The following is a 22947-nucleotide window of genomic DNA, read 5'->3' as shown; positions in this document are numbered from 1 at the left end:
GCGATGTTTTGAAATGCGTATGCGGCGGCAACAGGAGCTTCCAATCGCGAGGGAACAATTTTGCATTGGATGCAATAACGCCGCCAACAACAACCAAACCTAGGCTACTCATTGCATGTAAACTAATTGTAACGTTTCATTGTGAATCAAATTAAAATGTTCTTCTCTTTGCAAACGTAGGCAGAGGCATATAGTGACAGATTAATTCAATAATGTTGCAAAGATATTGCATCAATCCATATGTTTCATTAGGCTACTATATATTTGTTTTGCCTTACTCTTTATTCATTTAGGCTATTTATTCAGTTATTCACCATCTTCCGTCCTTCGCACTACTTGTGTAGCGCACGCATTCTCAGACCTGTCACCTGTCACTCATCATCGTAGGGGAGGTGTTTGGAATCATTCCCGCGTTACAATCATCAGCCAATCAAGGTGGTCACTTCAGTCAAGCTCGTGCATGAGTAATGACGTCATCCATAGCAACGAAGACTCTCTCTTAGTTTAGGAGTTTTCATTTTTCTTTACTAAGAGTAGGTCTGAAAGGCGTTGTGAATAACTTTTAAGAGAAAACTCCTAGCTAAAATCTTTTAGTGCGATTTAGGAGTACTCCTAGTGGTAAGATAAAATGCTTTGTGAATACGGCCCCAGGTCTTAATGTAAATGAAGTTGCTCTTCTTGCAACAGCTGTGGTCTGTATGTTAATGAAATTGAGACACCCCATGGTCCCTAGTGTCCCACAGAAGGTTCTCTGTTATTCTTTCAAATAAGAACAGCCAAAGGTTAAAGTGATAAGATTGTTTGAAGTCCCTTTAATCAAGATGGTTCTCGATTGCCCTCAGTCACTCCCAAGCTATAGGTGACACCTGTGCCTCTGTGATACTATTTTCATATTACTGCGATTGGATGTAATCGTCTCTATATGATAATTAAGCTCTTTTAAGTGAAGGAACATTTTGATATATATATATATTGGAGTTGAAGTGGTTTGGAACAGACCATAATTTCTTATAGCCGACACTATGTTGGTGTCAGGGTTACCATAGTGAATCACGGTAAGACAAAAACATGTTTTGGAGGAAGGATTGATGATGTATTGACTCATTATTTAAATGTTGTTACATAGTGTACCTCAAATATATTCTCCTATCCCAGTTAGATTGATTGCGCTGAAAAGTGTACAGTGTGTCACTGTGGCTCAATCAATACATTGCTCTGTTTGTTTGAGCATCTCAACATTGGTTGCTCAGTCACCGGCATTAGTTTAGGCTGGACTATCTATTTGACTGACACAAATGACACACTTCACCTTTTACAACAATAGAAGTCTAGGGGAAGTTCTGTTTAGATAATTACATAAACTGTACCGATGAAAACAGCCTTTAGAGGAACTTGACTATCATATAATCTGATAACCCTAAACTGTGTTTTTAAAGAGAGGGTTAGAGGAAAGGTTAGGTTGGATTATTTTCTCTCATACCTTCTCTTTATCTTCTAGAAGACTGTCCACAAGAGTCCTCAGATGATTGAGCTGCTCCGGCACATGGTCAGGAATCTGCCGCTCTCCTGCAGACGACAGACGTCACAAACAAAATGTCAGAAACATACTTACACAAGCATATTAACAAAAAGTAACTTGCCTGTGAATAAAAATTGGGACCCACTTCATATTAAGTGTATTTAACTAGTACTTACTATGCACTTATTGTGTACATTTTTACATTGACCTTGAATTTTTATAAAAATACCTGCATGTAATTACAGCTGTAGTTCATTTCTGTAATCACATCTATAATTACACTGTTAACCTTCTAGCCTGGCTCCGCCCTCCTACGTACTTCCGCTCAATTTTCCTTTTCCTTTAGTACTCCGTCTGGGTTTGTGGTATATTTGTGGGTTTTCTCCAGCCAAATTTTTACCGGTCCAATCAGCGAACAGAGGGAGTGGCTGAGAACGATGACATTAAGGTCGTGCGCTAGTTTGAGTTGTAGGGTTACGTCACGACCAAAGGTTAGCGATTGGTTATGACAGATCCAGAGTGGCTCTGGGCAGATCCAATAGTTTTAAACTTCAACAGAGTACCCACCTACAAGGAAGTTAACGCTTGTCAATGGAGAGTGGCCAGCAAGGCCGGACTTACCATTGGGCTTGACTGGGCTCAAGCCCATGGGCCCCGCCCAATAGGGGGCCCCGCCCGTTTACGTTAGATTTTTTCAATAATATGTCAGTCATTTAATTTTTCATTTAAAGTTTGTTGATTGGTCTAGCATTGTTACCTGGCCCTGCCCTGCCATGAAAAATGTAATTTAATTAGCTAAATTAAATGTCAGTCATCTTGAGGTTTGCTGATTGGTTATTGGCAGTTACGTAGTGCCTCGTTTACTGCCGAACCGTTGAAAAAACCTGTCCGCATTAGACAGTAGCCGCGTTTCCATTACCCTTCAAATTGCGCAAATTGAAATTGCGAATTGAAAATATGCACAATGGAAACACGTCAATTTCGCAAAAACTCCCGTTTATCGCAAAAAAGTTTTTACGCTCTCATGAGGAGGTTTTTCAGGCAATTCGAAAAAGGAATATTTCGCAAAACTGCAATGGAAACCGTTTTTGCGCATTTACAGTCACCTGACTTAGAAGACGCGGTGGTTTTGAGGTCCATGTATAGCTACGCAAATAATAATAATTTTATAATATTTTATTATAACATTTAATAGGCTATATTTAGAAGACGCTTTTATGCAAAAAACGTAGTGTCAGCCCAGATCCGGGCCACATCTGGTACATGTGAATTCGATGTGGGCCGGATCTGGGCCGACACTATGTTGCTGTCTGTGATAAAACTTGTTTTAACATCGGCATCTTTTCAAGCAATAAGCCTCTTTGTGTGGTCACCATAAAATATAAATGTGATTAGAATTATGAATGAATAATAGAAATAACGCAGGATGTTGTCGGTTGAGACCCTGCTGTGTATGTCGTACCCATTGCAGTGAGGAGATCCTGCAGATGATTAAGCTGGGTCCGATCAGCCTTGTTTGCTTCCAGCTGTCCCACACGGGTCTCCAGACTCTCGTGCCTGTCTCTCAGTCTGCCCACCTCCTTCAGAGCCTCTATGGTCTCCGGGTTCAAAGGGAGGACGGGTACGGTGCCTTCAGCGGCGGAGACTGTGCCCTGCAACCCCTGGGAATGCAAGAGGGAATGTCATTTACAAAAGCACAGTTCATGCCACCTGAGGCTGAGATGAATGTCTTCGTTTTGGCCTCAGTTTCTGTTTGTAGATGTTGGTTATGCATTTACATTTAGCAAATCCTTCATTCAGGTCAATGTTTGCCTCAACTGCAGCTGCCGCCTGCTCTGACAAAACAATGACTGCGATAAGAACCTGTGAGATTTAGGATGGTTGTGAAAGGTTACTGGCTTCTGCGATTTATAGATTATCAAGAATATGCTAATCAATGACTAGATTAGAAGATAACTACACATAAGCTACATAAATTCATCAACTAACCATTCAGAAATGTTGTCTACATGTTGTCACTTCTTCTTGAGTCTCTCCATCTTTGTCTGACTGCGGTTTGAACATAAAAATTTTCAGTGCGTGTCTGTGTGAGGTAATCGAAGATGCTTACACGGCGGGCTTTTGCTCACCCTCAAAAAGGGACAATTTTAATATGCTATAAAAAATATCTGTGGGGTATTTTGTGCACTCTGGGGACATCAGAGACTTATTTTACATCTTGTGAAAAGGGCATTATCGGACCCCTTTAATACTTTTATTTCAAATCGATGTGATCTGGAGATCGTGTGAGGGATGTGAAGTGACTTCTGTGTACAAGAGGCTTCATACATTGGCACACTTTTGACAGTGGACTTTCTTTGTTTATGAAATTTCATGAGGGTGAATTTGAAAAGTTATTTTTGGTTGAACTATTCCTCACTCACCGTGGTGTTGTCCAGTTCTTGCACTTGGTTGCAATACTGCTCCATTGCCACAATACAGTCAGCCAACTCATTTATGTTCAGCTGAGGATGACAACATGTTATCAAGTGCTGAATATAAATTAGCAGAAATGTGAGTGATACTGGTGTGTGTGTGTGTGTGTGTGTGTGAGAGTGTGCGTGTGCGTGTGCGTGTGTGTTTGTGCGTGTGTGTTCACCTGGCTGAGCTGACCATTCAACACCTCAACTTCCTGTCTCAGATCATCTCTGGACTCTTTGAGCGCCTGGACTTCCTTCAGCAGGTCTTGGATTAAGTCCATACACTGAGGAGGAAACAGTCTTTGAAGATTTACTTGGTTTCATTTCATACCTCATACTGTAACTGGGAAACCAACACACTCTTCAGAGAAAAAGCCCATAATCCCTTTTGCCTGAACTTTGAAGAGGGATCAAACTCTATAAGAGCACTGCTGAATCAGTTAAGCACATCCTCCGTGTCTCTTTCTTTGAAAAGGCAAGTAATATACTTTCTGAACTTTTGATCTTTAACCCCATAGATATCATATAAAGGCTAGATGTCTTAAGGCGGAGTCACTTCCGGCATCACCGGCGGCCATCTTGCCACAGGGAAGCTTTCTGGCGAGCTCTGTGATCAGCACGAACACAAATCCTCTTATCTCGCTGAAATCTTGACGGATTTACAAACGGTTTGGTTTCTTACAAACGTTATTAATGTGGCAATAATTCTTTCATATGGAAGTCCATTGTTGTAATTATTCATATGTATGCAGTGTCATAACTACATCTCTGACGTTTATAACAAACCAAACCGTTTGAAAATCGGTAGAAAATAGAGCAAGTTATGGTTATTTAAAAGTACATGCACCATTAAAACACAATGTTACGAGTGAGCGAGCTCCCTGTGGCAAGATGGCCGCCGTGTGCGGACGTCGACCTCCATTGGCCACCAGCGCGGACGAGACATTTAAGCTGTGTCTGAAACCGCTCACTCGTTCACTCGTTCACTCATTCACTAATCCCTACATAGTGAATGGCAGTTGAATGCACTACATCAGCAAAGAGTGAACGAAAATGAGTGAGCGAATTCGGACGCTGGCATAATTATCACGCGCCAGAGAGCTCGGACAATTTCGTCATAAACATTACCTACCCATCTTTAATATTTCCTTTTTTGGCTGTATGAATTGTATGTAACAATTGTATGTATATTTTTTTCACGTTTATTGCGTTATTTGATTTTTTTTTTAAAGATAAGAAAAACACTTGCTTGTCATATTTATTTACTTTTTACATTTATATGTGAAAATAAAAGAGAACAAAACACTACACAACACATTTGTTTATTCAAATATAGATATAACGGTATATATATAAATAAATAACCAGGCGTCGGGGGCCTGTTTCAGAAAGGAGGTTCAACCAACTCTGAGTTAAAACTTGAGTTGAGTTGACCTACTCTGAGTTAAGCGCGTGCACCACAACTATAAAAAGCCATTATCAATGGAGCACAGATATTATGAGTCACCATGGCAACAGCGCCAGACAAAAACAGGTCTGCACGTTTCTCACCTTTAACATTTTAATTAGTTATACAGTGTTGGGTGTAATTAATTACCAAGTAATCTAAATACTGCAATTTAATTAAAGGGATTACTCTTAATTCTTCTGTAATTTAAAGTAAAATCTGATGTAAATGCATTAGACTATAGAACAATTCTGTATATTTAACATACATTTTTAAAAGGTATATTTTTTATGTAACCTTCTCCCTCTACACACTTTGGTCAATTCAAGAATAATTCATGCAATTTTATATTGTTTATTTGAAAGCATTAAAAGTGCAGTTTCTTGTCTCTCCTTGTATTGTTCAAGTGGTTGAGGTTGATATGGGATTTAGTAATTAGTAATAAGTAGACATTAATCTAATTACACTGTTGAAGATGTCATTTGTAGTTAGTAATACAAGTACTTACCCAACTGTTATATTATCAGAGGTGAAAGAACAGTATGTTATTCAACCTAATTTAAATTTTCATGTAGGGGCAATCCTGCAGGCATTAAAAGAACATGGCAGCAGCTGAAAATGAAATATAAAAACATAATTCAATTAGGTAAGGCTTGAGCATATCATGGGTGTAGGCTACCTGACTTTACATTTGACATAAATAACTAAATAGCATCCAGTGTCAAGCAGTGCAGCAGCATTTTTGGCTGAGGGAATTCCTGGAGGGACTTCAGAGCCAGTCACTCCCGAAGATCCAAGGGCCTTCATAAAATGTAAGAGGTTTACATGTGTCATTTTTTATATAGGCTATTTTCCATTTATTTTACTTTGGGTTGGGTTTTTTGTTGGTCCCAACATATTCTGATGGTAATATCTGTCTTTTGGAGCCTCCTGTCCCAACAGAACCCCAGGCAGTTGTAAGTAGCCTACTCAATACACCAGAAATTATGATAAATAGTGTTATAAAGTGTACTCAACCAAATGCTCATCACATGGGGATAAAGAGTTTCTGCTGCCACAGAGAGGTAATGTTAATATTATGTGTCTACACATCACACAATCTACACATTCAGATTTTTTTCACATATTTATGTGGAGTAGCCTATAGAATCTAAGTTTATATCCAAGTATAAACAGGTGTTCTTATCCCCCCCCCCCCCCCCCCCCCCCCCCCCCCCCCAGTAGCAGTAAAAATAGCAATATTTTATTTATTATTTTTATTAATAAAAATGTACTGAAAGAATGAATGAGGTGTTTAAACACCACTTCCTCTTTAAAAAAGGGGAGGAGACCGAAATAAACTCTGGGTTTACCGAAGAAAACCTGCTCCCGACCAGGTTAGGTTCACAGAGTAAGTTACCATGGTAACTGACTCTGAGTATAAGTTACCTCTCTTTCAGAAACAGGCTTGACTTACTCTGCTTTCTCAGGTTTAACATACCTCCCATTCTGAAACAGAAAACTCAGAGTTTCCCTCATTTCAGGGTTAACATACTCAGAGTTTTCACTTAACCTCCTTTCTGAAACAGGCCCCGGGTCTTATAAATTATTGTTTTCTATCTCGCGTGCGCCGTTGCCATGGTGACATTGTTGTTTATTTTTCATTCACGCTCTATCGCCTTATCGTGTTGGATTGTGGGAAATAGTGTCTCAGCAAGTGTACATCGGATGTACACTCGAATTCAGAGAGGATTGTGGGTAAAAGTAGTGAACGAATGTAGGGAATGATGTCGTTCACTCAGAATTCGGACACCACTACAAAATGGCCGACACCCTGAATAGTGCACTATATAGTGGATAGGGAGCGATTTCAGACACAGTTCTAGCCTTTATTATATGATATCTATGTTTAACCCCACCAGAGGTTGCCATGACGGCACACAGCCCTGGGAATCACCCTTGAATCAAACAGGATGTGGCATCACTGTCCGCCCACTTTCTGAAATGTTTGTGTAATTCCTGATGTCTAACCTGTGTTACTCTTAGTGCTGTTTGCTTCCCTGTGAGGCTCTGTTTGATGGACAAATTTATCTTGTTTGTAACTTTATTAAACTGAAGGGATGACTAGCGTACAGAGTATGGAAGCTTGATTCCACCACAGAATAAGAAATTAAAAAAGGTAATTGATTTTTAATCTCACAATTCTGACTTCTGGCACAATTGTGAGTTTATATCTCGCAATTGTGAGTTATAAAGTCAGAATTAAGATATAAACTCAATTCTAAGAAAAGAAATTCAGTCTTTTTTCCCCTCAGAATTGCACTTTTTAACTCGCAATTGCGAGTTTATATCTCACAAGAAGAAGTCAGAATTGTGAGTTATAAAGTCAGAAATGCGAGTATATCTTTTTTCCATCAGAATTGACCTTTATAATTCTCAATTGCGAGTTTACATGCAAAAAAAAAAGTCTGAAATTGCGAGATAAAAAGTCAGAATTGCGAGATATAAACTCTCAGTTGCGGGGATACTGACTTTATGTCTCACAATTCAGACTTTATTAATTGCAATTGCGAGTTTATTTCTCACAATTGTGAGGGGAAAAAAAGTCAGAATTGTGAGATAAAAAGTCGCAAAATATCTCCTGAATTGTTTTATTCCGTGGAGGAAGTGTAGATGTGTAGATGACAAACATGAATTAGATTATTATACTGACTATCAAGACAGTTACTGACTGTTCAATCCTTCCTTGTCAATGAAAATAAAACTAGAAAAAAGAACAAGCTATTAACATGTTTTTGGACAAAGACAAAGAGTTATACAGTGTTTGTGGACACATAGCATGAAAATATGATTATGTTTTAGATGGTAATATCATGTTTTTGAGCATGTGCCTTGGCAATATATAATATTGTTATATGGGATTTTGTTTTATACGTGCTTTAAGGTAATACCCTTTTTATTTATTTATTGATCTATGTTGGTAGTGTTGGGGCATATAACAATGGAAATACTATGGCTGTCACCTTGTAGTACCTTGTAAACACTATGGTATATGAATATAGTAATTAGTCAGTTCTATTTCCATATTATGTGATGGCACACCAAATAGTACACCAACAAAACAATATTGAAAACTACCATGGTAATATTATAGCTTTTGGGAGTACCATGTAAAATACTATTTATAATTCTATTATTATGATATACAGTCATGTGAAAAAGAAAGGATACCCTACTGAATTCTATGGTTTTACGTATTTAGTATTATACATTTACAATAATGTGGGAATTTTGCTTGTTGCCTTAATGTAACATGTTTAGAAAACAATTTGAAACAAATATTTATTTAAAAGTACAAGATGTACATTTATGCAACTTTCCATTACATATACTCTACTGTTCAAAAGTTTGGGGTCGATACAATTTGTGTGTGTGTGTGTGTCTGTCTGTCTGTCTGTCTGTCTGTCTGTCTGTCAGAGACTGTCTTTTTTGAAAGTCTCTAATACTTACCATGTATTTCATAAAAATGACAGTAAAAACGCCAACGGTTATATTGTGAAATATTAGTACAATTTTAAAAACGTTTTCTATTGTAATATATGAAGAGTTCAGATGCAAAAGCCTCTAAGTGCCATCTGAAATGTTCTTCTAGAATGATCATTTTTATAAACGCTCGTATATTTAAGTTAAGTAATTTCACTTAAATGACAATTAATAGGTAATCTTCATTGCCATTTAAGTGAAATTATTGAACTTAAATATACGAGCTTGATAAAAATGATCATTCTTGAAGAAAATGTCAGATGGCACTTAGAGGCTTTTGCATCTGAACTCTTCATATATATTAAAATGTAATTTATTCCTGTGATCAAAGCTGAATTTTCAGCATCATTAGGTTACTCCAGTCTTCAGTGTCACATGATCCTTCAGAAATCATTCTTTTTATTATTAATGTTGAGAGGATTTGTGCTGCTTCATATTTCTGTTGAAATACACTCTGGGGACATCAAAGACTTCTTTTACATCTTGTGGAAACGGCATTATAACACCCCTTTAACTAATGTTAACTAATGAACCTTATTGTAAAGTGTTACCAGCAAGGGAAGTTATTAACTGTGTTCTGTGGTGATAGACCTACAGTGTAGTGGAGGTACCATGGTCCTGTAAAGCATATAACGTTACTTCTAGTTCACAGTAGTAGTTTCCTCCTGTCTCTTACCTTGTCGCTGAGCGCCGTGTCGGAGGAGCCCATGAGCTCGGAGGCGGTGGAAAGAGCCTTCAGTGCCAGCAGCTGCTCCTCCAAATCCCGCACTCTCTGCTCCAGCGCCCCATTCGGGCTCGACGCCTCCGGCAGGGAAGCTTTGCTCTGTGCTGGGCTGTCAAGGTCCTTGACCGAATCTTTCGATTCAGTTTTGACCCTCTCGGTATTCAGGTGTTCCAGGATGGCGTGTAGCAAAGTGTGCAGGGAGTTGAAATTGACCGCTCCGACCAGGGCTGGACTGGGACAAAAAACCGGCCCGGGCATTTTGGCCCAGACCGGCCCACTATATGATCATAAACACCACCCATCTTTGCACGCCCCTTAATTATATGCATACCAACTCCTATTCGTTAAAACCACTAATGCCATGTAATGAGTGAGTGTAGGAACGAGTGAGAGTTAACAGATGAAATAAGTAAAAAATTGACATTTATTAATACAGTTGAACTATACTCCACAGTGGTGAATCCTAAAATAAGCTATAAGCTGCATTGGCATAGCAATACAAGTGTTTCTTACAGGATTTTTAGTAAAACTGTGGTGGGTGGACCTCGGTTCTTCTAGGGGGGTTCGGGGGAATGCTCCCCCGTGAGAAAATGTTGTGCATTTTAATGTTAAATTCATCAATCTGGTGCACTTTGAGAGTTCAAAATTAAAAGCTCCAACCCATATTCAGTGTGCAAATTAAACAAAGAAAAATTCAAACCTCTTTTAGTTAGTGTCTATTTACATTACACCTACTAAATAATAATAGTTATAATATTAATCCAATGACAGTAATAGCCATATTTTGTAAAACAAATGCACAAAAAAATAAAGGAAACTTTCATAATTAGTTCTGTACCAATTTCTATACTTGAAAGAGATAAGCACATGATCTTTTATTTTGACGCAAACTGCATCAAGCTTTTTTTTTGGCGGAAAACATGGTTTACAAACGCCTCTCATTAAATTTCTAGTGAATTGCGTAATCGTCAACTATGCAGATGTGGAAATAATCTGTAACTGGGTTATGGATTCCTACACTCATGACATAGCCTAAGTGTTTTGAAAGTAGTTCTGCTTACCGCAGGCTCTACACTTTCTCATCTCTCTCCTCCTGATCCTCCTCACTATCATCATCTGCCACAGGAGCTGATGAAGGGCAGAAAACATATATTTTGACACATAAAGCGTCTGCTTTAAGGGCCTGGTTCTATTTTTTCACGCTATTTCTCTGCACATTCCTTGCGTTTCTTCTCCATCTCGCTGACTATTTTGACAGATACACACTGACATTGCTGCACTCTCGCTCACTCGTTTAAAGTTGTGATTGGGCCAGCCCAGTGTCAATCAAGAAAAGAACCAATGGGCCGCTGATCTACGTGTTTCATGGGCTGGTCTGTCAGAAAAAAAAAAACTAACACTGACTTTTTTTGACCAATGCATTACACCGGCACAAACCCAGCGCCGCCAATTAAGCAAAACAAAACAAAACGAATGGGCCGCCGATGTAAAAATTTTATGGGCCGTTAAAAAAAAAATATATATAATAATAATAATAAAAAAAATTATGTATGAGTATGAGATTTATCGGCCCAAAAAGCAAGTCGGCCCACCGGGAAAATGCCCGTATGCCCAATGGCCAGTCCAGCCATGGCTCCGACATCAGACGTCCCGATGGAGAGCTCCAGCAGCCTATACAGGCTGTCTGTCGACATGGTCTAAGCAAATACGATGCTGTCAAAATCGACAATCACAGATATGCTCGTTTGAATGACTTCTCTCTGAACAAGTTCGCAAGTCTAAAAGAAAACAGACTAAAGAATGTCAAAAATTCTTCATAATTTGTTGCAGAAACACAAATCTCCATAATAGCTGTTTCTGTTTCACCATATTAAGATATTTCTTATCAAGAATATAATGGAACTAAATTACATACATATACATATATATGTGTGTGTGTGTATATATATATATATATATATATATATATATATATATATATATATATATATACACACACACACACACACATATATGGCAGTTTTTCTGTCAAATGTGGATTACACACATATACAAACATCAAATAAAATAATAAAGCAATACATTTAGCCAAAGCAAAACTTGTAAATTCATTTTATTTTTGTGTATAATAAAATTGTCAAGCATCAAGGTGTTGTAACTATCATGAGATCTTAAAGAACCAGGTGCCGTTACCATTTTTACAGAAATATACATTCAAGTAAATGACCAGATATTCATCTTTTCCCTCAACATCCTATTGATTTTCCCTCATCATTCCTCAACATTTTCCCTCAACATCCTATTGATTTTCCCTCAACATCCTATTGATTGCATTGGCTTGGACCAAATAACACATGTAGCTTCTGCTCCCATGCAAATGAGCTTGTAGCGTAAGTGCTGTGAATGTATTAAAAAAGCTCTTTCTGAACCCTTTCTCAGCACATTCATATTTACTGGTACTTATGACTTGTAGACTTAAGCTCAGCTAACCAACTGGCAAAAAGAGTTAAAACTGACTGTGGCTGTGCATTGAGTGTTTCATGTTTTGTAATTGTGGAAGATAAAAATGTAATCTATAGGCCTAGTCATAGTTCTCCTCGACAGTCTCACAGCGTAGTGAATATAAATGATGTTTCATTGCTCAGATTTGCATTAACACTTATAGAAGCTTATTGTTTCCGCAACGGAATAAAAAATAAATGAAAAAAAAAGGTAAAATTACAACTTTTTATCTCAAAGTTCTGACTTTTTTTCCCCTCGCAATTCCAAGTTTATATCTAGCAATTGTGACTTTTTCTCAGAATAGTGAGTTTATATCTATCTGGTAGAGAAGGGGACACTAGGACCTGGGGAAGAATTGTGTGAGGCAGACCTGTAAAGGTGCTAGGATTAATAATTGTCACACAATTCCCAGCCAACATTGATAATTTGGCCCCATGTGGGTTATATCCAGGCAGCATGGGTTCCTTGTGGGCATGGGCTGAACATGGACAATTGATGTGGGTCCCATGTGGGTTTCACAATGTGGGTCACGCCCATTTCATACCCACATGGGCCCCACATACAAATGTTGGCGGGCAACGTCTTGATAGACAGCGCGTGAATACTGAATTTAATTGTCTTTCACGTCTTGACTAAATAGGCTACCCTTTTCAACTTTACAAAAAGATCCATCTAGGCTATATTTAATTTATACAGTAAAGAATATGCAATGTTTTTTTCACATTTAACTCGCCCCTTACCAAGTGTATAAAACACTTTAGGCTAACTTAGGGAATGAGCAACCAGAGTTCTGGTGACATCGAGCCAGAAGTATCTGACAAACGTATGGGGAGAGACCCAGCTTGCAGCGGCACATATGTCCTGCAAAGAGACTCCCTTAAACCGAACCCAAGAGGCAGCCATACCTCTAGGGGAGTGAGCTCTGATGCCCTCAGGCGGCTGCACTCCCTTAGATTCATATTCCAAAGATATAGCTTCCACAAGCCAATGAGAAAGGAGTTGCTTGGAAATGGGGTTCCCTGAGTACGGGGGGCCCCAAGAAATGAAAAGCTGGTCGCTTTTTCTAAACGAGCTGGTCCTGTCTAAGTACACCCGCAGGGCACGAACAGGACACAAGGCATTCAACCTCTGATCCTCTGTGGAGGAGAAAGGAGCTGGGTGAAACGCGGAAAGCTCAATCACCTCACACGTGAATGCCGGGAAGCATTTTGGCATAAAGGCCGGGTTGGGCCTGAGAAAAACCTTATCTCCACTGAGAGAGAATTTAGTGCATGAGGGATGAACAGAAAGTGCATGAAGATCACTGACACACTTGGCAGAAGCCAAGGCCAGGAGAAGAGCTGTCTTGAAAGACAAATTCTTCAGGGAAATACTTCCCAGGGGCTCAAACGGCTGTTGAGACATTGCCTCAAGCACCATGGAGAGGTCCCCATAAGGGGGTGTTGCCCCACCGTAGCACTGTCGAACCCCACATGACATGCAGCGATAGCCGCTAAATAGACCTTAATAGTGGAAAAAGATCTTCCCTTATCCATAGGGTCCTGCAAAAAGCATAAAATATCAGTGATTGAGCACTGATATGATATTAACTGTCGCCCTTCACACCATTCTTCGAACACACGCCACTTACATATGGAAGTAGAATAATGTCAAATGTTTTTGAAATAAAAAGCCTGTTGAATTGCACTACTTGAAAAAAAATAGGCATTGCATTAACCATGCTTGCATTTTAATGCATTGTATTTTTAGTGCTTACATTTTTATGGGCTGAAATTCAACATGGTTGAATATTTAAGCTGTGAATATTTCAATTAAAAACATTTCAAACACCTTTTCATTATTAAAAATTCAATAATCCATATTCACCTTTCATATTTCACTTCCAAAATATTTAAACTGTTTAAAAATACAACCAATAATATTCAACAGGCAATTTTCGGTCCATTTTATTTCGCTTTGCAAATTCGCTTCCACAAATTCAGTGGTTCAAATTCGACAGTAAATTCAACATTGACATCCAGGAACTGCAGGAAAAGCAGTAGATTGCCGAGCATACTCTCCATCTGCTGTTAGTCGACCTCACCATCAGATGGTGCAAAAGCGCTTGTTGCTGACGAAGACATTCATTCATAAAATGAAAATGATTATCTGTGTCAGTATATGCGGAAAAGATGATAAACACACAAAAGCTGTGTTTATGTTTCATTCAATAACTTCATTGTTACTTTCCCTGTGTATTCTACATGTCATCAGCTTTCTCTACCATGAACAGGATTATAATCGGTTTCCCTCAATACCTCATACTCAAGGATTTCCCTTCCGTTGATAGTGATATGAAAGACCAATCTTGCACCTTATTAGGGAAGCAGGCTGTAGGCTATTATATAGGCTACAGGCAAGAAGATGGACTCACAATATGAACTTAACGCGCAAAGTTTCATGCTGAGCGTTTCGTGATATACTGGCATAAAATCAACACATACATATATATATATATATATATATATATATATATATATATATATATATATATATTAGTATGCATACGTGTATTGCATTAGCTTAAACTGTCACAGCACTTGCATATTGTCCTCCTATTGTTAGTTTAACTGTAAATCGCTTTGGATAAAAGCGTCTGCTAAATGACTAAATGTAAAAATTGGCTTGATATTGGACATTAGCACATTTAGGGACCGTCTCTAAAGTTGCATACAACATTGGCATACACGTTTCTAACTTCAATAGCAAACTTAAATTTATTTGAATAAATATCCGAAGGGTGCGCATTATGCCTGACACTAAATGAACACTTTACAGTAGGTTTTATGACTGTAAGTCGTTCTATTCAAATGCTATCGGAGTTAGAAACGTGTATACCAAAGTCGTATACACTTTAGAGACGGTCCCTAAATGTGCGAATGTCCAACATCAAGCCATCTGTATGCCAGTCTATCACTGGGAAACGCTCAGCATTAAGCTTTGCGCGTTATTCTGAGTCCATCTGCTTGCCTGCGAGTTTGGTCTTTTACATCACTGTAGTCCATTAAGCTACGTTAAGCGTTGTATATGTCCAGCAGGGGAATCCTTAAGTATTGAGGGAAACCCTAATAGCCTGCATGCAGCACATCGCCACAATATAAAGTTAAGGCAACTAAACAACCAAGAGAAATATATATCAACCTCAAAAATGTAACATTGGATCTGTATATCCGCATCAGGGAATAACATTATAATCTCATTCACGGTAGAGAAAGATGCATGTAGGCTACACAGGAAAAGTAACCGTGAAGACACTGAATTTAACATAAAACAGCCGTCATAATAATCACAAATACACTTACATTGCTGTAAATGAGTTTTATGAACGAACGACTTGTTCTAACTGTTGCTGGTCTTCAACACGCGCTTTTGCACCATCTGCTGGTGAGGTAGACTAACAGCAGATGGAGAGTATGCTCGGCAATCTACTGCTTTTCCTGCAGTTCCTGGATGTCAATGTTGAATTTACTGTTGAATTTGAACCACTGAATTTGTGGAAGCGAATTTGCAAAGCGAAATAAAATGGACCGAAAATTGCCTGTTGAATATTATTGGTTGTATTTTTAAACAGTTTGAATATTTTGGAAGTGAAATATGAAAGGTGAATATGGATTATTGAATTTTTAATAATGAAAATGTGTTTGAAATGTTTTTAATTGAAATATTCACAGCTTAAATATTCAACCATGTTGAATTTCAGCCCATAAAAATGTAAGCACTAAAAATACAATGCATTAAAATGCAAGCATGGTTAATGCAATGCCTATTTTTTTTCAAGTAGTGCAATTCAACAGGCTTTTTATTTCAAAAACATTTGACATTATTCTACTTCCATACTTACAGTCGTAAAGGGACCATGTCGAAGAGGCTCTGGCACACTGAATGGTGGCCACAACACGTGGGGGGAGCCCCAATGTGTTTAAGTTGGCCCTCGCACGGGCCAGGCCCAAAGGGACCACCCTGTCTGTGTGCGGGTGGTAGATTTCCCCATTCGCTTGGGACAAAAGTTCGGTGCGAAGTGGGAGGGGCCACGGCTGGGCATACAGCAGAGGGATAATCTCTGAGAGCCACGGTGCCCTGGGCCACCTGGGAGCGATCAAAATCATGGTCAAGCCCCGTTCCCTCACCCTGGCCAGAGACAGCGTTATGAGGCAAAGGGGAGGAAATGCATATAGCAGCACATTGGGCCATGGATGGGCCAGTGCGTCCACGCCGAGGGGGGACCCGTCCCGTAGCAAGAACGTAGGACAATGGGTGTTTTCGCGCGAGGCGAAGAGATCTACGGTTGCCTGGCCGAACCTCCTCCACAGTAGACCCACTATCTGAGGGTGGAGGCGCCAGTCCCCATAGAGAGGGTTTCCCCTTGACAAGAGGTCTGCGCCCCTGTTCAATATGCCCAGGACATGGGTCGCCCGTAACAACAGAAAGTGCCACCTGCTCCATACTAACAGCCTGTGAGCGAGAGTATGCAGCGTGGAGGAGCGCATCCCCCTCTGGCGGTTGATATATGCTACAGCTGTCGTGTTGTCGCAGCGCACCAGCACATGATGCCCCTGCAGGCGGGGCAGAAAGTGATTCAGAGCTTTCCACACAGTGAGGAGCTCCAAATAATTTATATGGGCTGAGTGAAGTGTACTTGGCCACATTCACTGTTCTGTCCTCTTGCGTGGCTCCCCATCCTGTTAAGGACGCGTCTGACCATGACATCATCGATATCATTATTAGATTTAATAACGACCAATTATAACATGGTCTACAGTGATTCTGCAGGGTCTCCAATAAGTCTTATAGTTTATCTCAGTTGCTTTGGTGCATTTCTCTGATCACAACTGAAATCACATCATCTTGTCACTTGTGCACATCATAAAAGCAATTTCTCATTCTTTTATACAAATTGCAAATGCTTCGGTACATTCATGCAATTGATAATGTACAACTGTCTGCTGTTTCCTACATTATCAACTCTTTATGTCATGTTGATCAAAATATTGGCCTATTATACTATTTCTCTGTTGAATTGTCATACTCCTCAAAACATCTAGGTATTAGTTCCTTGCATAAGTCATTAAATGCAAAATGGTTGACTAGTTGTCACGAACTGTCAAGCATGTTTTCAATACATTTCTATTAGACTTTATTTTGTAAATGTGTCCTGAATTGATGAATTGCAGAGGTGTATTTAGAATTTCACTAATGAAGGAAGTAATGAATTGATAAATTAGGAAGCAGCAAGGCAATTCATAATCAGTTGCATGAATTTACCAAAGCATTGGCAATTTGTTCAAAAGTAGTTATGAGAATTTCAGTAATGTAAAATGAAAATTCAATTATAAAATTTACATTTGCCATTTCATACACTAGTTTTAATATGTAAATTGAATACATAATTTAACGCTTTATAAGTTGCGAAATTAAAATTAAGATACAGATACACTAATTACAGAAATTATTAGATATGTTTAACTCGTTCAAGCAAAAACTGTGGCAAAATTGTAATTTAAATGTAATTTTTTCTTAATTGCATTTACACTCACAATTAAGACACTTGCGATTGCAATTCCATTAAGTGTCCGCAATGAATGTAGCAAAATTCAATGTGCAATTTGAAAATGCATTCTGAGCCGATCACGTGCCCGGCCCGCCCTGTCAATCACTGCGTGAAGTTGGCCCCGCCCCCAACGCAAAACGTCGGCAAAGTAGTCCACATTCACCCAAAATAGACTCATATGTTTTAAAGTTTCGTGTGCTGCTTAGTTGTTTAAAATGTTTAAAATATTAGACACTGAATTATAGACGATGACGTCACCAGCCCTCGACCTGCTCCACATTCCCCCAAAAAAGGTTGATGAATTTGACCTGTCAGATTCCGTGACCATGTACATTTGTATTAATACCTTATCAATATGCTTTATAAAATGGAAAGGGACTCGCATGTCTGCCTTACATTTTATGATTATACAGCTGAATAAACAGAGATGGTCACACATCACATTCGTCACTTTATTGAACATTACAGTCAGTTATAAATAAATAAAGAGCGGTCACATTTTCCGGTAGCTATTAATACCGAATAACAATGGAGCTTTGTGTGATCTCAGAGTAATAGGCCTATGCATTTGTAAGAAAAAACTATAGGATCTCCAACATTATTGGGTATTACAGTTAATAGTAGGCTAATAAGAATAAAGATAAGCATGTATCAGACAAAGATAATATTTTATAAAAAACGAAACCATCAACACAGTCCAGCATCAGACAACAGCAGCGCAGAAGAATGTTGACATGGGTGTCGACGCTTGATAAGGCAGAACATTCTACCAGACCCAGACGGTCCAACAACATCGTACTGGTTCTATCACCTGCAGGCATGTAATAATCTTCGGAAATACTACCATTTCTCTGTCCACGCTTCACTTCATCTGCTAGTGAATGTAACGCTCGTATCAGCGCCGCCGCCGCCGTGTTTCCTTCCAACACCTCAAAATACGCACCATAGCCTAAAGGCCAATTTATACTTCTGCGTCGAGTGTACGCCGTAGTGTACGTCGTAGGCTACGCACGTAGGCGACGCCGTCGTGAGCATTTATACTTCTGCGAATGTCTGTGTTGCTCTGCAGTTACACCGCCGAAACGCTATTGGCGCGGGTGGGTTTTAATGTTCCAGTTCCACTGTGTTTACATTCCTCGCGGCTATTTTGAGTTTAGTTTTCTACGAGCAATGGCGACTGAAGGAGTCATACAGATGGCTGTATTTCCGCACTTCTTCAAGCAATCTCTCGGTCACTTGGTCTATTTCCATGGCTCTTCACTGATCTTCGGAATTTAAAAATGGCGGGCGGGCGGTGCAGAGTGCAGAAGATCATTCCGGAAATGCGTAGGAGGAAACGCGATGCTATCCAGCCGACCAATCACAGATCTTGCGGTCCGCGTCGCCGCGACGCGTAGTTACATTTTTGAGGAGGTGCGCGTCAGGGTACGGCGAAGGGTACGACGTATGGTACACGTCAATGCGTATGCTACGCCGTACCTTCTACGCGCACCCGACGCAGAAGTATAAATTGGCCTTAAGTTTACCTGTTGCCGAGCCACGCCTTCACGCAGTGATTGACAGGGTGGGGTGGGCACGTGATCGGCTCAGAATGCATTTTCAAATTGCTACATTCATTGCGGACACTTAATGGAAATGCAATCGCAAGTGTCTTAATTGTGAGTGTAAATGCAATTAAGAAAACATTACATTTAAATTACAATTTTGCCACAGTTTTTGCTTGAACGTGTTAAACATATCTAATCATTTCTGTAATACATTTTAATTTTAATTTTGCAACTTATAAAGCGTTAAAATATGTATTCAATTTACATATTAAAACTAGTGTATGAAATGGCACATGTAAATTATATAATTGAATTTTCATTTTGCACCAAACGTTGCACTAACAGTTATAGTTATGTGTGTTAACCAATTACATAATGCAATGAATAAATATTAAATAACATGTTCAATTGCTTAAATATTTTTGTTTACCCAAAGTAGTCCTGACTGAAAACATTTGAAAAAATTGTATTCAAACACACACATTTGTTTTACTTAAACTTTTACGTCACTTCACTAAACGAAAATATAGTAAAGTAAAAAGTACTTGACAAAACAATCAGTTAAAGGGCTTATGATAATATAAGAACAACTTAAACCAAGAGAGGATCAACAACAGCAAAATTTTGAAGAGGTGAAATTGAAATATTACTCTAACCACGAGGAATTAGTTACAACTTTTATGTATAATCCCAGTGGTATTCCATTCACAATTAGAAAGATAATAGAAATAAAACAGTGCACTGTACAGTATCTTGAATGCCTCCATGATCTTGCTGTTTATTATCTGTCAGATTTGCTGCACCAATGCGTACAGGTTCAGTCACTACTGTTAATAATAATGTAGCCCCTATTAATGTACTACAACCTTAAACAAAACAAAAATACAGTATTATGTAAAACAGTATTATTAGGTATTGTCAAAATTTCACCTGTAGTAAGTCAGTCTGGTCACTAGGAAAGTACTACAACCTTTGGGATATATAAAAAAACACTATAGGTGATTTACAGTTTATTTCATAAACATATGTAATAATATGCTCATTACATAAACATATTTGATAATTGTACAGTAAGGGAGGTATTGTCAAAATTTCACCTGTAGTAAGTCAGTCTGGTCACTAGGAACATGCTACAACCTTCGGATAGTAAAAAATCCCTTTGGTGAATTAATGTAATTTTATTCTAAAAATATTTTTGTACATTATGTACAGTGAGGCAGGTTTCCTAAATACAATCATTATAATGCACTTTTTATTGTTGCTAAAGTACAATCAATAGCATTAGAACACATAATGTGAGAGAGATTTGCTGGTACATCTGTACTTTGCAAAAATGTAGTTGTCTGTTTGCACACAATGGAAAAAAAAAAGAACTTTTTAGACGTTCCCTATCTTCTGTACCACACACATTGGACATTCAGTGAACATTCGCAACTTTGTATGCCATTAAAACAATATTTGCCCATTTTGATCGATTGTGGAGAGTGTTGTAGTTCACCATCTTTGTCCTAAGGATCATGTAGCTGCTTTTATTTTGCAAAAAGGTGCTTTATTGCGCTTGTTATTGAGACAGTTTTTAAGCAAAAAAGTGCGAACTATATATATATATATATATAGACTAATTAATGTCATTTTATTAATAGATTGATGTGCCAAGAGTGACAGAGTCTTCACGTAGACTGAGTTAAGCAAGAGTCTTGTGACAAAAATTATAATAGGACATTATAGCAATAAAAAAATCATAGTACTTGGATACTTAAGTACATTTGAAGGCAAATACTTTTGTACTTTTACTCAAGTGAATGTTTAAAGGCAGCACTTCTACTTTTACTTGAGTAATATTTCACCTTGAGTATCTTTACTTTAACTCAAGTACATGGTATGTGTACTTCGTCCACCACTGATTATCTCTGGTGAAACTGGAGAGAGCCTGGAGATAAGGCTCCAGCCAATCATACATGTCACACCAAAAAGTGTTACTATAAGGGCAAAAGAAAAACAAATGATCCGTGGTCTCTATTTCCTCATCACAGAATATACAGTTGGTTAGATCAAAGTTAAATCTACGTGAGAGGAGTTCTCTTGAAGGATAAATGTCATTCATGACTTTGAAGTGAAGCTCTTTAGCTTTTGGTGATAAAGGTAACTTTAAAAAATCTGTGCGCAGTTTCTTCAGAGAAGAATGAGTGAAAATAAGAGAAGCTGCATTTCGGCTGTATTGCATTGGGTATAAAGTCAGAGTAAAAGAGATCACGGAACACTTTGTTTTGCAAAGTCCAACTACAGAACTGGTGACCAGCAATCATCAATGAAGGGAGAAGAGGAGGGTTGAGCAAATTAGGTAGTGCATTTTTTGCCATCAAAAGGAAGGCAGAAGGGATGCTTTGTATAACCATATCATAATGTTTACGATTGCACTGAAAATTAAATTTTGTACCAAAATCTTCAAAAGATAAAACATTGCCATAACTGTCCAGTAAATGTGTGACAGACCAAATGTTGTTTTCCATCCATTCATTGAAATACAGGGACTTATTCCTAAAGAGAATGAATCTGCAATTCCAGATGGGAACATCATGGGGAGTAAAATTGTGCTTGTACAATAGTTTCCAAAATAACAGAACTTGTGAATGGAATGCAGACAGCTTTACAGGAAGTTTTGGAATAACAAAATCACAGCGCAAAAGTAAATCAATACCCCTGGAGACATAATACCAGAAGCTATTACTGTTTGCTAGAAAGCATCTTAACCATTTAATCTTACAATCAAAGTCTATGGCTTGTAGTCCACCATCTTCATAGTCTTTCACTATAGTTGCTTTTTTTCAGATAATGTGGTTTTCTTTTCCAGATGTAATCAAAGTTTAATGTATTGATGGACTTAGCGGCTTTTTTGGGGGGATAGACAGAGAAAAGGCTGGGTAAATACACCTTGAAAGGCTTTCTATTTTTGGTTATAAAGATTCGACCAAACAGAGAAAGATCTCTATTTAACCATCTGTCTAATCTTGATTTACATTCATCCAGTTTGTTCCATACATTTAATGTTTCACTCAACTTAGTATCTTTAGTTATATGTATACCAAGTGTTTGACTGCAGTTTTAATAGGGATACCATAAGCTGCCTCAAGGTGGCAGTCATGTATAGATAACAACTCACACTTTTTGAAGTTAAGTTTTGCTTTTGAGAATGAGTCTATAGTTTCTATAACCTTTGGGACCTGCTCAACATTTTTAAGAAATAGAGTGGTGTCGTCGGCCAGCTGACTGTTCAATAGGCTATCTGAATTTTGAATGAGGATTGACAACATTTCAGCTGCAATTATGAAGAGTGATGGCAAAGCCATCATCTTTAACATGCTCATTATACTCAAGTAGATCAAGGACAAGGCGAACATTATTGTGTATTGATCTACCTTTCATAAATCCTGATTGAGTTTCACTTATTATTTGAGGAAGACCCTCTTTAAGACGATTTGAGAATATGTGTGTTAGCAATTTATAATCATTATTTAATAATGTTATCGGTCTCCAATTGTCCAAGACTTTGGGATCTTTGTTTGGTTTTGGAATGAGAACAATTACCCCTTGCCTAAACGTCTCTGGAAGTGAATGGTTAATTAAAGCTTCTTTAAGTGTT

At 38.4% G+C, this 22947-nt stretch overlaps 1 protein-coding gene across 1 annotated transcript; it reads right to left on the bottom strand.

Moving 5' to 3' along the window:
• Window positions 1-653: 653 nt before the first annotated feature.
• On the bottom strand, window positions 654-11205 carry LOC309481279 (uncharacterized protein). The gene is made up of 5 exons (XM_082146153.1): window positions 11076-11205; window positions 9624-10761; window positions 3943-4023; window positions 2982-3180; window positions 654-1566 (listed from the first exon to the last, which is right to left on the bottom strand). The coding sequence occupies exons 2-5, from the start codon at window positions 9927-9929 to the stop codon at window positions 1475-1477; spliced, it is 678 nt and encodes a 225-aa protein (XP_082002279.1). The 5' UTR covers window positions 9930-10761; window positions 11076-11205; the 3' UTR covers window positions 654-1474.
• Between the last annotated feature and the right edge of the window lie 11742 nt (window positions 11206-22947).

The sequence above is a fragment of the Leuciscus leuciscus genome (genome assembly GCF_965113295.1).
Source record: "Leuciscus leuciscus genome assembly, chromosome: 1".
NCBI classification, from domain to species: Eukaryota; Metazoa; Chordata; class Actinopteri; order Cypriniformes; family Leuciscidae; genus Leuciscus; species Leuciscus leuciscus.
This window is presented reverse-complemented; position numbering and strand designations above follow the sequence as displayed.

Bases quoted from the DNA above. Each gene is read 5' to 3' on its own strand.
- LOC309481279 (XM_082146153.1), bottom strand. From the start codon at position 9,929: ATGCCCGGGCCGGTTTTTTGTCCCAGTCCAGCCCTGGTCGGAGCGGTC. The intron at 4,024-9,623 runs GTAAGAGACAGG...TGTCATCCTCAG, and splicing joins ACACGGCGCTCAGCGACAAG to CTGAACATAAATGAGTTGGC. The intron at 3,181-3,942 runs GTGAGTGAGGAA...TTGCATTCCCAG, and splicing joins AAGAACTGGACAACACCACG to GGGTTGCAGGGCACAGTCTC.